At 37.3% G+C, this 16996-nt stretch overlaps 1 protein-coding gene across 3 annotated transcripts in view; it reads right to left on the bottom strand.

Annotated features, from left to right (window-relative positions):
• The window catches only part of LOC128613144 (ribosome quality control complex subunit NEMF), a 41847-nt gene that overhangs the window by 2961 nt on the left and 21890 nt on the right, over positions 1-16996 (bottom strand). For all 3 annotated transcript variants that reach the window (XM_053633739.1, XM_053633740.1, XM_053633741.1), the window contains 14 exons: positions 11099-11211; positions 10943-11000; positions 10103-10161; positions 7528-7648; positions 6680-6968; positions 4056-4098; positions 3568-3617; positions 3337-3478; positions 2395-2472; positions 2138-2311; positions 1771-1809; positions 483-589; positions 240-283; positions 79-158 (listed from right to left, as the gene is read on the bottom strand). In XM_053633739.1, the coding sequence (XP_053489714.1) occupies positions 79-158; positions 240-283; positions 483-589; positions 1771-1809; positions 2138-2311; positions 2395-2472; positions 3337-3478; positions 3568-3617; positions 4056-4098; positions 6680-6968; positions 7528-7648; positions 10103-10161; positions 10943-11000; positions 11099-11211 (1397 nt within the window). The remainder of the gene's footprint in view (positions 1-78; positions 159-239; positions 284-482; positions 590-1770; positions 1810-2137; positions 2312-2394; positions 2473-3336; positions 3479-3567; positions 3618-4055; positions 4099-6679; positions 6969-7527; positions 7649-10102; positions 10162-10942; positions 11001-11098; positions 11212-16996) is intronic.

Genomic DNA, 16996 nt, shown 5'->3' with positions numbered 1-16996 from the left:
GAAGTGTTTAAGTTGATGAACTATTAATTTTATACAATACGTTTATTAGATTTGAGCAAATGTAGGAGAGTCAAATACCTTAACGCTGCGGAACAGGTCTTTCTCTCTGGCACTGGTTTCTTTAGCATGCATGAAGCTGAACACAGCAGTCCGGGCAGCTACCAGAGTTAAGGGTCATTATTCTGATTTAAAAAGAACTATTCGCACTTAAAATAAGGAAAAGGGATCTTTATTTATACCTTTCCCTTTCTTCTGTGTCCCAGGAGTCAATTTCACTTTGTGCCTGTGGAAAAGTGAGGCTCATGATTATAATAAAGTACAGAATATCATAAATAGTCTTTTTAAGGGATCTGACAGTATATCTTGAAGAATCTCTGTGAAGGAGTGATCCTGCTATGCAAGTTTTTTTTTTACACACATTCTATTGTATACAGTGGTGCAGGCTGTAACTTAAATACATGATTGTAGATGAACAGATGTACTTGTAATTGGAGAGAGCTGTGTAAGGTGCACACACAGGCACTGCAAAAAGCAGCACATCATCTGGATGCGGCTGACCGGTGAGACAGTCAAGAAAATTTTCATATTCCTATAACAAGACAAAAAAAAGAAAAAAATACAAGAACAATAAAGAATTTACACACCCCCATACCAACAGGGTTAACTATATACAACTGTAAATAGTGCAGCATATGTGAACAAGAAGTCCCACTCTTGCTAATAGGTAAATTTGTATTTTCAGGATAGGTTGGTGCAGGACTATTCTGACACATTATATACTGTATATTTGGCATATTCAACACTTCATGAGACTTCAGAATTAAATATTTCTCTTCATGTCACTGCATTGATGACAGCTGGTATTAAGACTATGTAAGTTACAGTGTTGTATCTTCGTAAATGCATAACAATAAGAACTATTTACAACATACAAGGAATATGAGAACACACCAAAAATGTATTCAGTGGTTTTGAACAGATAACTGAACAGAGAATTTACAAACATGTCTCTACAAATATGTTTCTGTGGACGACATGAAGGACCTTGTGTTAAAATAAGCTGAATAATTTGACCTAATTTTTCCTCTTAGTTACTTGTGTACTATGTAGCCACATGTATGACTGGTGGTGACAGTTTTGTGGTAATGGCATGTAGAGAAGGTCTAGTAAAAATAGAACGAGAACGTTATTTTATTCATTCATTTACTTTATCCTGGTCAGACTCACTGTGGGTCTGTAGCCTATCCCAGGAACATGATACTGGAATACACCTTAGATGGGAAATCAGTCCATCGCAGCGTACCATGCAAACACACATTCACACACTTATTCATACCTAGAGACAATTTAGCATAGCCAATCCATCTAGTACCATGTTTATGGGAGATGGAAAGAAAACCACCTAGAGAAAACTCACGTGGATGCAGGGAAAACATGCACAGAAACTCCACACTGACAGTAATTCAAGCTCAGAATCAAATTGGGGACCTTGGAACTGTGAGGCAGCAATACTACCGGTACCCACTGAACAATTGTGCCATCAGTAACAGGAACATAAGAATTATACCCATAATATTAAATCATCAATCTGGGCTAAATGTGTGAAAACTTCAGCATGAATGAGCTTTCTTTATTTTGTTTCTTTTGGTACATACTAAAATAGAACAATTTTTCATAAAATTGTTTTTAAAAAAGAAAATATTTTTTGTTTCTACCTGTTTCACTACTTGTTTAAGTGTGAACAGACTTGTTCTTAATGTAGAGATTTACCTCTGCTCCAGGATTCTCCTGATCCAAATCATCAGCATCCTGTATTGGAGAAACAAGCATTATCTCAGCATTAAGCATATCAAGCATTATGAGTAAAATTAAACCTCTTAAAAAGGTGACACAGAGTTTGTAACAGCAACAATAACAATACAGGCAGTCTCACAACCTACCTGGTAAAATATCCTGTACTTAAAATATACTGTACATGGTCAATGTGATCTTTTCCTATCATTGTAACTGCCTAACTTTAAATCAGCTCTTACAATATTCTGGAAGTTTGTGACAGGCATGTAACCAGCATTTGTAAACAACCACCAGTCAATTAAAATATCTACTATATTAAGCACAGTAAATTAACTACTCCTACCTTGTCATCCTGTTCTGTGCTGTATTGTCCTGCTTGACTGACGTCAGCCACAGGCTGTTCAGCTTTCTTCACTACATTCGTTGGAACTCTGGTCTTTTGAGCAGGTTTCTTCACAGGTTCCTCTTTTCCCTTCTTTCCTTTCTTCACTTTCTCTTCTTTATTGGAGCCTGCAGACTGTGCAAATAGGGTTTAGCTGATACCCAAATGAAACTGACTAATGGACAACAAAAACCCCACAAAAATAAAACACTACTAACCCCAAGTAACTTCATCATTAGCTCTCGGTCTTCCTCATCTTGGTCTTTGTATTTGTCTTTGATTTTCTTCAGCTTGTTCTAAACGAGCACAAACAATGCAAGACCACATTAATGTCTTTTGCAGCACTGAGATTTAATACCATGGCGCTAATTTCCCCAGAGATAAGATAAACAGGCCATTCTTCAGTCATTCTGTCAATTCCGATAAGATTGTTGCTGAATGACTCGGATTTTGTATATTCTTAATTTTTATTTGTTACTTCTGACCCAAAACCAAATGTCTGTAAAGTAGAATTCTAACATCACTTTTTTCACTCCCCTGAAAAAAATTCCCAGTCACAGGAAATTTTGCAGACATAAATAGAATAGAAGATGTTGAAAAATTACAATGTAATTCCCTTTTTAATTCAGAGGGTAAATGAGGAATGGTAGGCAGGCTTGCGACAACTGTTTTTACTTTTGCTGTTCAGCTTGTGCATTTAACACACACAAACACACGTGGCTCTGTGCTGATCGGCTCTCACTCACACTGGCTTCTATGGGAGGCTCTGAAGGAACAAAAAAGACACACAAAAGTAAACTCAGGCTAATAACACACAGGTGAGAATCATTAAAATTTACCTGCCGGTTCGACCCGCCTTCTCTCCATCCATAGCTCGAATATGCCCCCACTGCCACAGACCAGTTTAAAAATTTGTGCAAAAATTTAAATTATGGCCATGTTGTTCCAAGTTGGATGGTCCTTCCATGTTCAACCAAAATACTTTACAGACTTTGAATTTAGGTCACAAGCAGCAAAAAAAAAAAAAAAAAAAAAGATAACTCTGAGACATGCAATAACACATCTCCAGAATCCTGTCTGATGTGACATGGACTCACCCCTTGTGTTCCATAGCTTAGTATGTTTTTAATGATTGAGATTCAACTGTTATGCAGTGTAACCTTTTGTCCTCTCTTCAGAGGCTGAGCAGCTCCTCCACTCTTAGAACTTTGGTTGGTTACAGAACTTTGGCTCTCCTCTTTTTTCATCTCAGGTTCTTCTGGATGTTCACTGCTCCCCTGTTTCTGCTTCTTCTTCATATCCCTGGATACCAAGACACACTCATTTAGCTTCAACCCATATAGATACTATAGTATAGAACATAAAATTTTTATCTATATTTAAGGTTTTACCTTCTCTGCTTTGCACTCATGTACTTTTTGCCTTGTTGCACTGTGTTATCCTGTTGGAAGGAGAAGTCAGTTATGAAAGTTATGATGCATCTTCCTGTTTAATCCAGTATTTTAAAAAGACTTGTGTAGTTTAGTTGATGTAACAGTCTAATTTTATTAAGACCATGAAGACCCTGGCAAGCTTAGAAAAACAATGTAAACAATAAATGGTCTGCATTTATATAGCGCCTTTTAACCTTAGTGTTTCTACAAAGCGCTTTATACTGTTTCTCATTCACACACACCAATGGCAGCAGAGCTGCGATGCAAGGCACTAGCCTGCCATCTGGAGCAACTTGGGGTTCAGTGTCTTGCCCAAGGACACTTCAGCATGTGGGATGGGAATCAAACCCCCAACACTAATATTGATGTTTTATTAATTTATTTAATCTCTTTAGCTCTAATCTTTGCTTTATATTACAGAAGAATTAAAGTGCTTTGAAATATACCCGTGTTGAAACTTCTTGTTTGAAACCAGCATTGGCGATTCCCCTGCAATTAAAAAAGCAAAACTTAATATCATACAGACTTTTCTTCCAAAATTATATCTTCGTGGTATTCAAATAGACAAACATTATGGCAAACACGGACACTGTCTAAATTGGAGGTTTAATTTCATATACAGCCAAATTATTAAAAGTGGAGTACACACAGATGGGTGACAGATTAAATGAAAAACACTAAGTTAGTAAAGTAAACTGATCAAACAGCTTTAGTGGGCCTTGGCATAGATTATTCCATATGCCATAAGTGTCTGTAACTGTATTGGAAGGATGAACACTAATGTTCCTAAAGATAATCTTATCAACTATTCTTCCTAAAGACATCTGGGTTGAGATCTGGTGACTGACAGCATGATTTACATCCTCGTAAAACCATTTAGTGACTCCTCGCGCACTGTTGATGTGGATGGGGTCATCTTCGAAGAGACCACACCATCACTGTTGATGTACAACACATGTTCTCACCCACTTCTTGAGTGGGCAAAAATATGGTGGTGAATGACTGATCACACCAGATCATCATCTGGCACATCTCTGTAGACCACTGCTTATGGGATTTCCAAAACTGAATTACCAAATAAAGTAATAAGTTTTTTATGCACTGCCACCTTATTAGGCTGTTGAGAAGGCACCCAAAATTTTCAAATACCCATTACCTGAGGTAGAACAAAGCACAACAATGTTTTTCATATGAGCCTGTGGTTAAATTGAGAGACATTGTGACACACCCCACAAATAAAAAATAAACAATAATTTGCATAATAGTATGAACATAAATATGTGTGAAAAGGAAATGCCTTTAGATGAAAGTAGCCCAATGCTGAAACACTGATGATGAATGACATAAGTGTCTGGGTCATTTGTTTTTGTTTGTTTTCTTTTTTGTTACTACTGCAACCAAGTCACTCCTCCACATTATACTCAGTGAATAAATGTGTGACTTTGCTTTGAAACAGCAAGAGCAAAACTCAGTCAAGCAGAGTGAAAGGCACTGGGTTTTACTGCTATCACTGATGTGCGATAATTCTGAGCGCCTTTGGAGCAGTTGGTTTCTGAGACAGAGTTTCTCTGATGCTCCAGCTTCTTCCAATGGAACTCCAGAGAAGTGCCTTTGGAAGGTGGCTATAATGCCACACTGATGTCAGATACACTGCCCTCAAAACAAGCTGCTTGAAAGCATCTTCAGATGGGGAGAGTTGTGCTGCTGATGCATTGGTTTATGCTATATAGCGCATCTGAATGGGCTTCTCTTTTGTCCATACAGATGAATGCCATATTTTCTTGCCATGGGTAATGCTTCAATGCTGTCACACAATCCAAAATTTTTACAGTTTTTGTAAATCAGCATACAGTCCCGCTGAAAGCACTGGAACAGCAAAGCCAATGCTATTGTTTTCGGAAGACATTTGGGTGTATATGAGATGAATATGAGACAATTGATTACTATTTCAGCTTCAGTTTCTTCATATTTATATCTAGATGTGTTAAACAACCTAGAACATGACACCTTTTGCTTGAACCCGCTTATTTTTTTCCCAAGTGATCAAAAATATTGATCTAATCTGGCCTTTTTTTCCTTGAGTGTTACCAGTGGTTTGCATCTTGAGGAAAAACCATCTGTATTTACATTCATGAAGGTGTCTCCTGATTACAGACTTTGACAAATATTTGCATGCCTCCTCCAGAGTGTTGTTAACTCAGCTACATGTTGTAAAGGGGTTGTTCTTCAACAAGGAAAATATTCTGCATTTATCTACTTTAGTTGTCTTCCGTGATCTTCCACACCTTTTGGTGTTGCTGAGCTTTTTTAAGCAACTTTTTAAGTTGAGCTAAGTTAAGTTTTTTTGCTGAGCTTTTTAAGAAATGTACCAAATTGTTGATTTGGCCACTCTGATGTGGCCAAATTGTTGCACATTAAACACTTGAAATCAACTCCAGACCTTTTTTCTCCTCAATTTTTCAGGAAATAATGAGGAAACACATCTGGCCATTAAACTGCTTATCAGTCAATTGTCCAATTACTTTTGAGCCTGTGAAAATGGAAGGAGTCTGCAAAAAATGGTTGTTAAATCCCTTGAATTAAAGCTGAAAGTCTACACTTCAAACACATCTTGATTGGTTCATTTCAAATCCATTGTGGTGGTGTACAGTGGCAAAATTAAGATAATTGTGTCACTGTCCAAATACTTGTGGACCTGACTATCTGCAGTCCATTTATTAACTGGAAGTGATATTGTGGTGTCTTTAGATGTTATGAGCTTATAAATTTGTGATGTCATGTTCCAGGATTTAAAGCAATTTTGAGTAGAGGTGTGGAGTATGATTATGGAAGTTTCTAATGTTTATTTTTATTTAAATAATTTCTTTGAGCTATATGTACTAAAAGTAACAGTGATCGGTATGCTGTATATTTCTTTAATCATGTTGAAGGTCATGAACAAGCCATCGGTAAACAGACTGTCCCAGGCTATATTGTGTCCGTCTTAACTGTGTCACTTTCTAGAAAATGATTAAAAACATTTTGCCAAATAAATAAATGTGCATGTAAGTAAGTTACTGATTAGTATTACCTGTTGGACTGAAGGTGCGTTAGCAGGATTGTGGTGTCTGGAAAACTGAGGTCAGTACTCTCCTCCTCACTCTTAACCTCTTCATCAATCCCCTTTGCTCCTTTCTGTTCACACACCTCCTCCTCCTGCTTCAGTGTCTCAAGCTGGATTTCACTTGCCTGCTCCTCATTAGCTTCAGTGTTCTCTTCTTCTTCCACTCTTTGTAGCACATCTTCATCTACTTCCATTCTGCCATCCTCCTCTGACATGTCTTCTCCCTCAGCCTCTCCTTCATTTGCACTGTCTTCTCCTGGGAGGAACATGGTGTATAACTGGGTTAACAAACTGAAGCAATGTGAAAATGTTAATAAGCTCTCAGTTCAAATCAGTCAAACATTCAAAATGAGGCATATTCAATATAAATTATAGTGAATTAACATATAAATAAATAATAACAACATTGATAACAAAAAATATGATGTCAAAGATCAAATACAAATTATACAGAATATGCTTTTTTTTTGTAAAAAATAGCTTTTTTAAAAAACTTATTTTAGATACAGTAAGTGGTTTGAATATGCCCGTCTGTGTGTGTGCATGTGTATTAGAGCATGTGAGATTGTGGAGCGCTGATAATTCCACCAGAGTGGAGAGTGCCTTTCTTAAGACACCACTCCACTTGCTCGACCCAGAATGCACTTTGTGATATACTGGTTTGAGAAACTGCGAAAAAAGCAGTAGGTCTAAGGTTATGGAATTCAAACATTGTGAGCGTTGGAGTGGAGCGGAATATTGAGTGGAGTGTCATACCACTCCACTTCGCTCACATGCTCTGGTGTGTATGTTTCTGTTTGTGTATATACAAATACCAAACAGCTCCTCTCCCTCCTCTAAAAGCTCTGCAGTACTAGAGCTCATGTCTTCCACTTCCTCCTCCAGAGTTTTAACCTTCCTCTCTCCCCGGTGTCTAAACACACACTGCTCATCCACCTACAAGCACAACAGATGTCTCTGAACCAACTGGCTTAAACAGTGCATTTATCCATAGTCCATTATGCCAATTTCCTTCAAACAATTAACTTTTGTAGATGGAGGCCTATTAATTGACACATCTATTGCTGTATAGCCCCCTCCAAAAGTATTAACATGGCAAGGCCAATTCTTTTTCCTACACACTGAAGACATCTGGGTTTAAGATTAAAAGATGAATGATCAGAATTTCAGGATGTAGGATTTAGGATTTCAGCTTTTGTTTCCTGATATTTACATCTAGATGTGAAGTTCCTCCCAATTAGACTGTATGATTTTCTCTGTAAATTGGCAGACAAAATGCTTCTGTAGACTTCTGAATACATCCTGCTGCTACTATTATGAGTTACATCATCAATAAAGATTAGTGAGCTCTTTCCAGAAGCAGCCATACAAGTCCAAGCTTGAGATTCTGTGTTTTGGATCATGAGCAGGTCCTTCCTTTCTCTACTCTTTGGCCTTTCCATCTCTCTGGTAGAGGTTAATCTTTGTTCCAGAACTTTAATGTATTTCTTCGCAAATTCCAATCTGGCTTTCTGATTCTTATTGCTGATGAGTGAATCTTCTGGTATGGCCTCTATATTTCTGCTCTCAAAGTCTTCTTCAAATGGTGGATTGTGATACCTTCACCGCTGCCCTGTGGAGGCTGTTGGTGATGTTACTGACTGTTGTTTTTGGGTTTTTCTTCAGAGCTCTCACAATGTTTCTATCATCAGCTGTGGTGGCTTGGTGGTTAAGGCTCTGGGTTACTGATCGGAAGGTCGGGGGTTCAAGCCCCAGCACTGCCAAGCTGCCACTGTTGGGCCCTTGAGCAAGGCCCTTAACCCTCTCTGCTCCAGGGGTGCTGTATCATGGCTGACCCTGCACTCTGACCCCAACTTCCCAACAAGCTGGGGTATGCGAAGAAAAGAATTTCACTGTACATATGTATATGTGATCAATAAAGACTCTATCATCTGCTGTTGTTTTCCTTCTGTGACCTGTTCCATGTATGGCTGTTAGTACACCAGTGGTTTATTTATTTTTCAGGACATTCCAAATGTTATATTGGCTATGACCAATGCTTGTGCAATGGCTCTGATTGATTTCCTGTATTTTCTTTGCTTCAAAATGGTTTTCTTTTCTCCCATAGACAGTTATATGGTCTTCATGTAGGTTTATCCTTTTTAACAACAAATGCAGTCTTCACAGGCAAAATCCAGGGTACAAACCAAGAATAAACATTTAGAGCTATTACTGTAATTGTTTAAACAATCAATCTAACAGGGCACACCTGGGCAACAAGAAACATGTCAGTCACATGTTCCAAAATTTAGATCACTTGTAAAATAGGAGGGTTCAAACAAAAGGTGCAATGTTCCAAGTCGTTTAACACTTCTAGATGTAAATATTAGAAAAGCTGAAATTCTGATCTATTGTCTCATATTCATCTTTTGATCTCAAAACCTGTCTTCGGTATATAGCAAAAACAAAAGAACTGGCCATTACAGTACAACTTTTGGAGGGGACTGTATTTATCAATAGACTAACCAATGACACTGTACCTGTAACACTAATACTGTAACCAAAAACATACAGTGAATATTTAAGCAACTATTTTTTCTCATTTTATTTGTGTGTCAGTGGTTTATTCTATTTGTTAACAAACTATATGAAATGATACAGTCAGGTCCATAAGTATTTGGACAGTGACATAATGTTTGTTATTCTGTACACCACCACATTGGATTTGAAATGAACCATCAGGATCAGGGGGGTTTAGGATCAAGGGGTTTAACAAAAAATGTTGCATTTAGGAATTACAGCTATTTTTACATAGTCCCTCCATTTTTAAAGGCTCAAAATGAACTGGACAAGCTTACTATATATAGCTATTTATATACAGTTATTTCTGGTCCACTAATTTCATTGTACAATCCATGTTCCAAGAGTGTCTAAATTTTTCAGAACAATGGCACTGGTACATCCAATTCTAGCAATAGTTCATTACATAGAAACCATTACTACACTTACTACGGGCAGTCAGTCAGTCTGCATGTTGCCTGGCAACACACAAGACTATCTAGATAGTCTGGGAACTATTTTAATTGATGGAGCAAAAATATACAAAATATTTGGCCATATTTGAAATGTCACTTAGTCAATAGTATTGTTTTTGTTTATAGTACTATTGTATAAAAGCTATATCACACAATCATGCTGTTACAGTGAATATATATATATATATATATATATATATATATATATATATATATATATATATATATATATATATACAGTAAATATACAAGCACAGCTGTGATTACCTGCAACATCATGCCTTGGGCAGAATGAAGCCATACTGATTCAGTACAACAGCACTGTTGCTTGTATAACATTATAGCATGGCAGTGTCAGCAGTGACCACATACTTACTTTAAAGAGAAAACCAAAGCCCATAATAAGATATGAAGGGGGTAAGAAATTCTTCTTCCCTAAGAGAAATTGGAAAGACAGTTACTAACTAATTAACTCTAAGGGTAAACACTATTTGTGTTTACACAACCTTGAAACACTTGAGTCTGTGTTGTAGACCAAAAGAAAAAAAGAGGCCAAAAGCAGTACTGATTGTATCTACGACTAATCATACAGGCAGCTACATTTTTTTGCTGTGTCTGATTTGAACAAGAAAGATATTAGTGTATTTTAAAAGAATAAACATTTGACTTCACAGATCGTTTTTCTATAAATTTTTTCCCCAGAATATTTAGACAAGAACAATAATTTATATATATTAAAAAAAAACAGCATAAAGGCATATAAATTCTAGCATACTTTATAATAATTAATTATTCTAGTATAATTTATAATAATTGATTATAGAAGTATTTAAAAATAGAGAAATAGAGATAAGAGATAAATCAGATGTGGCTTGCTATATGAACCATTCATACATGGTATTGAAACATACATGGTATGTGATCTGACCATGACTGCACAGTACTGTGTGTGAAAAGGGTCATCTTTGAGACAATCACTCAAACAACTTTTTTGGAGGTGGCATATGGCCACATACCATATGCAATGTAACACTAAGGCATCCCAGTGTATCATTGACAATATTAAAAGACACGCAAAATAATTGCAAATGAGCCTAAGAAAAGCTGTCCACAAGTGGTTACTGGTGAAACATGAGAACACCAGTTGCAAATGGCTATCCACTTGTTCACTCAAATTTTATGTTAATACAAGGTCTGAATGCCACCAAAGTTTTACCTCTAATCATAAAACTTCCTGTTGTTAAGTACTCTCCTGTTGGTGCAGTTTTGGACACCTGCAGCAAGCAACACATGAACAACACAGTCAGATCAAATTTCAATACCAAGTTTATATACAATTCTGTATTAGCATTAAAAGCCTGCCCCAGCTCACCTGGTTATGATGGACCCACCAAGCACTCGTGATCACTTTGGCATCCCAAGCAGCACTGTAGCACACAGACATTGTTCCAGCCTCTGTTAGTGTGCGTGGGGGAACAAGCTCACCTTAAATTGGAAGTTATAACTTGTTAGTGTTCCAAAACAGTGTAGTCAATGTACGTTGAAATGTTAAAAATATTAAAAAATGTTTAAAAATATAGCAACCAGATGAATTCTACTAATTAATTTAATGTATAGAGAAAATGCATTATTAAAATCAGAAAACTATAATTTCTCACATAGAAAAAGCTAATTACTGTAATGTCTTAGAAAGTAATAGAAACTGTAATGTCAGAAAGTTAGAAACTGTAATGTCAGAAAGCAAATGTGTCTACTAAAAATTTATTTCTGATGTCAGATTTATTGTCACATCACAGTTTACATAGTTTCTAAGTAAAGTATAAAAGGCAAGCGAAATTCTTATGTTCAGAGAACAACCACAATTGAGTAAAACTATAATGCCTGCCGTTTTGGAGATGCTAGACGACCCAGTCGTCTAGCAATCACAATCTGGCCCTTGTCACAGTCGTTCAAATTCTTACGCTTGCCCATTTTACCTGCTTCCAACATGTCAACTTTGCAAACTGACTATTCACTTGCTGCCTAATATATCCCATCCTTTGATAGATGCCACTGCACCAAGATAATCAATGTTATCACTTCACCGGTCAGTGGTTTAAATGTCACGGCTGATCGGAGTGTGTATGTATGTATGTATGTATGTATACAGTCCCCTCTGAAAGTATTGGAACAGCAAGGCCAATCCTATTGTTTTCCCTATACATTGAAAACATTTGGGTTTGAGATCAAAAGATAAATATGAGACGATAGATAAGAATTTCAGCTTTCATTTCCTGATATTTACATTTAGATATGTTAAACAACTTAAAACATGGCACCTTTGGTGGTAGACCACCCAAAAGTATAGGAACAGATAGTCAAATTATATTAAAGTAAATAATACATATTTGGTTGCATATCCCTTGCTTGCAATAAGTGAATCAAGATGGGGACCCACTGACATCACCAAACTGTTGCATTTTAATTTAGTGTTGCTTTTCCAGAGATTTCCTGCTGTTTTTTTTTTCTTCAGTTTTTTTTATGTATGTAGTTTTTTTTAGGGGTCCATTCCGTCTCCTCCTGAAATGCATGCTCAACTGGGTTAAGATCTGGTGATTGACTGTATAAAACCTTCCACTTTTTCCCGCTGACGAAGTCCTTTCTTGTGTTGGCAGTGCTTTTTAGGTCATTGTCTTGCTGCATGATGAAGTGCCTCCCAATTAGTTTGGATGCATTTCTCCGTAACTTGGAGACAGATTGTTTCTATATAACTCTTAATTCATTCTACTGCTGCCATTAAGAGTTACATCAGTGGTTCTCAAGCTTGGGGTTGTGACCCCTCCAGGGTTCACAAAATGATTTCAGGGGTTGCAAGACCATTTGAAAAATAAACTTTCAGATTACAATAAATATTTTCATTATTTATTGAAATATTGCTGCTTGAGTCACCTGAACCGTGTACCTCTACTAAACATAAGAGTAAGACCATATCTGGCCAATGTAAGAAACAGAAATATAAAGAAGATTGGTTTCACTTGCTTACTGTCAACGACATACACCATGCCCAATGTGTAATCCGTTTAGAAGTGCTTGCCCATGAAAGTATGAAGCCTGGAAAAATGCAAAGACATCTGGAGACAACGCATCCTACTTGTGTTGAAAAACCTATAGACTTTTTTTTGCCGAAAGGAGAAGGAATTACAGTGTCAAAAATCGCAAAATAAAACAAAATTTCTGCTAATGCTCTGGAGGTATCTTATGAGGTGGCATACTCGATAGAGCAGTCCAAAAAGCCACACACAACTGATGAAACCCTAATAAATCCTGCTGCTGTGGCTATGTCTCAGGGCATGCATGGTGAGAAAATAGCAAGTGAGCTTATGACTGTCCCGTTGTCAAATGACACGATAGCTCGCTGTATACAGGATATGGCAAAATACATTAAGAGTCAATTGAAAGGAAAAATGGAAAGAAATATGCATTACAGGTCGACAAACCTATCAATGTGTCTAATACTTCTCAGCTGCTGGCATTCATCAGATACACATGATGGAAAACTGCACGAGGATATGCTCTTCTGCTCAGTGCTAGAGGGAATTTGTACAGGCAGTGACATTTTCACCAAGCAAGACACCAAAATAAGAGATGGGACTTTCATGTGATAATTATGTTGGTGTATGTACTAATGGTGCACGTGCAATGGTAGGTAAAAACAAGGGATTCAAGGCAAAGGTTTTAGAAGTAGCTCCTCATGTAAAATTTACACACTGCACCATATATCACAAGTCTCTTGCTAACAAAGTACTTGATCCTGAGCTTAACAGTGTTAAAGTGTGCAATTAAAATAGTAAATCACATTTAATCTACTCCAGTAAACAGCAGACTGCTAGCCATCATTTGCAATAAGAAGTTGAACAAGGTAATGTGGAGATGTTTCCTGAACTGGAGGAATATCTGGAGGAGAGTGGACTGAGTCTCAACAACCTGAAAGTACACATCACTGGTAATCACCGCAGACTTTTGGAATAATTCCATATGTATTTTCCCAAAAGAGACACAACCAGAACTGTATGATTGGATACGGCAACCATTCACTGAATCTAGGACTCATCTCCCAACAAATGTGGAAGATGCTTTGCTAGGGCTGTGAAGTGATCGAACATTAAAAACTTTATTTTCCAATTCAACACTGCCTGAATTCTGGATTGCAGTAGCAGAAGAATACAGAGAGTTATCCAATGTGGCAATGGATGTACTGATTCCATTTGGATCTACATATTTCTGCGAATTCTATAGCTTTAAAGGACACTTTACAATCAGGTACAAACAACAATTGGACATACAGACAAATAAAAAAATAAGAAATCCAGAAAGTCAGGCATCCAAAGTAGAGAGGTAATGTTGAGAAAAGAGAAAGGACTTTAACTGTGATTTAACCAACGAAATGGAGAATATGTTCCGGAGATTTTGAGGGAAGAGAGTTCCATAATTTAGGGGCAGCTACACTGAAGGATCGGCCACCACCAGTATAGACATGGAATTTAGGGACACGGAGAAGTCCTAGGTTTGATGAACGAAGGGAGCGTGTTGGTGTGTAAATGTGCAGTAAATCACAAAGGTATTGGGGTTCTAGACCATTTAAGGCTTTGAAGGTGAGGAGCAGAATTTTGAATTTAATGTAAAAGGAGATAGGCAACCAGTGCAAACCCGCCAACGTGGGAGTAATATTTTCTAAGCGTTTTGTATGGATACGCATACTGCAGAGATTTGATTGTATTGTAATTTGGTAATCAACTTAGATGGGAGGCCAAAAAACAGACAATTGCAGTAATCAAGTCATGATGTTATGAATGCATGAACCAGTGACTCAGCATCCTTCATTCTAAGAATGATATGCAGTCTGGCAATTTGTCTGAGGTGAAAAAAAGACAGTTTTGCTGATGGATTTCTTCTTCAAAAGGCTTATTTCAATATTTTGTCTGTGAGCTTGAGCGCCAAAAATCATTATTTCAGTTTTTTGAGCACTGAATTGAGAAGGTTATTTTTTAGTCACTGTTTTATTTCATGAATACATGGAGTGCACGGTGAGGCCTGTTTTTCTGTATAGTCATTCTAGACAACGACATTTTGATTTCACGGCACGGAGTTCTGGGGTGAACCATAGGGAGGAGTGGGTGGATGGTACCAGCCTGGTTTTAATAGGGGCTTGGTCTTCAAGTGCACCTGAGATAGTAGAATTAGACTGTGAGAGGATCTCATAAGGACAGGTAAGGTTCAGTGAATCAGTTAGAGTAGATGCACAAACAGAAGCATAGAAAGAAACAGGGTCAATAGCATTAAGGTTACGATACGATAACTTAGTTTTCTTATATGTGGTATGCTGAAACTAAACTCAATTAATTAATGGTCAGATATAGCTAACCATGAGTCAGACGTACAAACATTACTGAGGTTAGAAGTGCAGATTAAATTAAGTGTATGACCATGTTTGTGGGTAGGATAGTTCACATGTTCTGCAAGGTTAAAGCAAACAAAAACAGACAGGAGCTTATTGGCATCTGTATCAACATGAATATTAAAGTCACCAATAAAGAGAACATGAGTCGAAGCAGCCAAGGCTAGGGTAAGTACAGTAAGTTAGTTCTGAGTAAAAAATAAATAAATACAATTTTTTAAAATTAAAAAATAATAAAAAAATTAATTGCGAGGTGGGCTTTGGAGGATGATAGATTAGTATCACAGCAAGAGATGTATGACTTACAATCTTAAAGGCTAGATATTCAAAAGAAGTAACAGGATGAAGTAACAGCTCAATCAACACAACTCTTTTTGCAATATATATTTATATCCACTGGGAATAAGTAGGGTTAGTTGTAGGTAGTCATGCGGTTTTTGCCAGGTTCCAATCAAGAAAAGCATATCAAGACACTTATCAATAATTAGTTCATTGAGAAATGATGCTTTGTTTGTCAAGGAACGACAGTTTAACAAGGCATAGCTTTGATAGGGGACATCAGGACATTGTGTGTTGCAGTGTTTATCTGGAGTAATAGTGATCAAGTTCTTCGAAGAGTTTAGACGTCGCTAGGATGAAGAACAAGCATAGAGCAGTCTATTTGTCCAAATGATAGGAATTGCAGTGGGAGACGAACGGCAGACGACAGGGATTTTCCGGGCTGACCAATGAATGTAACACGGGCAACGGCGGATTCCGAGCTCAACACAAAGCTGGTATGTTGCAGGATCTAGACGAGTGTGGAAGTTCAGTTAGTTTCCAAGATTTCCGCGCTAAGGACGAGTGCAAGACTGAGCAGTATCGTAATAAGGGGACAGCTCCAATGCATGATCATATACGACGTACAGCACGTAATTTACTACCACTGTGCCATTAGCCATAACTCAACTATCTTAACACCACCCAGTTAATCAAGCAGAAGGCTACCCAGCCAGTCGAGAAACCAGTGACACAGATAATAAAGAATCTGAGAACTCAAAGAACTCACTCGTGGCAACCAGGCGCGCACCGGAAGTCAGAAATAAATACAGATCACTTCTTGATGTTGAAGATGATCTTCGAGCCGTACCCACCATCAGGCCACAGACAAAGCTTTTGTGCTCCCAAAAACAAGTGCACCCATCCCATTGAAAAGTATTATTTTCAATGGGAAAACTATTTAAGTCAATGGTTTCCAAACTTTTTTCCTTCGAGCCCCCCATCTTGTATCTAAGAAAAGCTGAACACCCCCCCCCCCCCAAATCAAATGAGATCACGCACCCTCCCTGTGAATTCTGGCGCCCCCCAGGTTGGGAACCACTGATTTAAGCAATAATGAAATTCAACAGGGCTAGCAGTAATCAAGCCTGGGTTTGACTAGTCTAATTTAACACAGTTGTCGATTCATTTTGGGTAACTGTTTGATTGAGAAACTAAGGGGCAATTTCATTTCACACACTTTTTTCCTTCAATTAATGAATTCATAAATTTATCACTGTATTCTGTGTTTACTCAGGAAGCCTTTGTCTTCTTATATAGAAGTTTGTTTGAATATCTTAAACAATTAAATGCAACAATTACCAAAAAAATTGAAATCAGGAAGGGGGCAAATTATTATTATTATTATTTTTAATGCCACTGTAAGTTATTGTTTCTATATTAACAGCTAATTCATAGGAACTTGTATGACAGAGTTTCCACATAGTCAATGCGTACTAATTAATAGATCTTTTAAAAAAATAATTATTTAACATGTTATGATGGTCAGGTGTCCATATACCTTTGGCCATATAGTGT

The sequence above is a fragment of the Ictalurus furcatus genome, chromosome 9 (genome assembly GCF_023375685.1).
Source record: "Ictalurus furcatus strain D&B chromosome 9, Billie_1.0, whole genome shotgun sequence".
Lineage (NCBI taxonomy): Eukaryota > Metazoa > Chordata > Actinopteri > Siluriformes > Ictaluridae > Ictalurus > Ictalurus furcatus.
The sequence above is the reverse complement of the archived record's forward strand: the minus strand, read 5'-3'. Positions and strand labels throughout refer to the sequence as shown.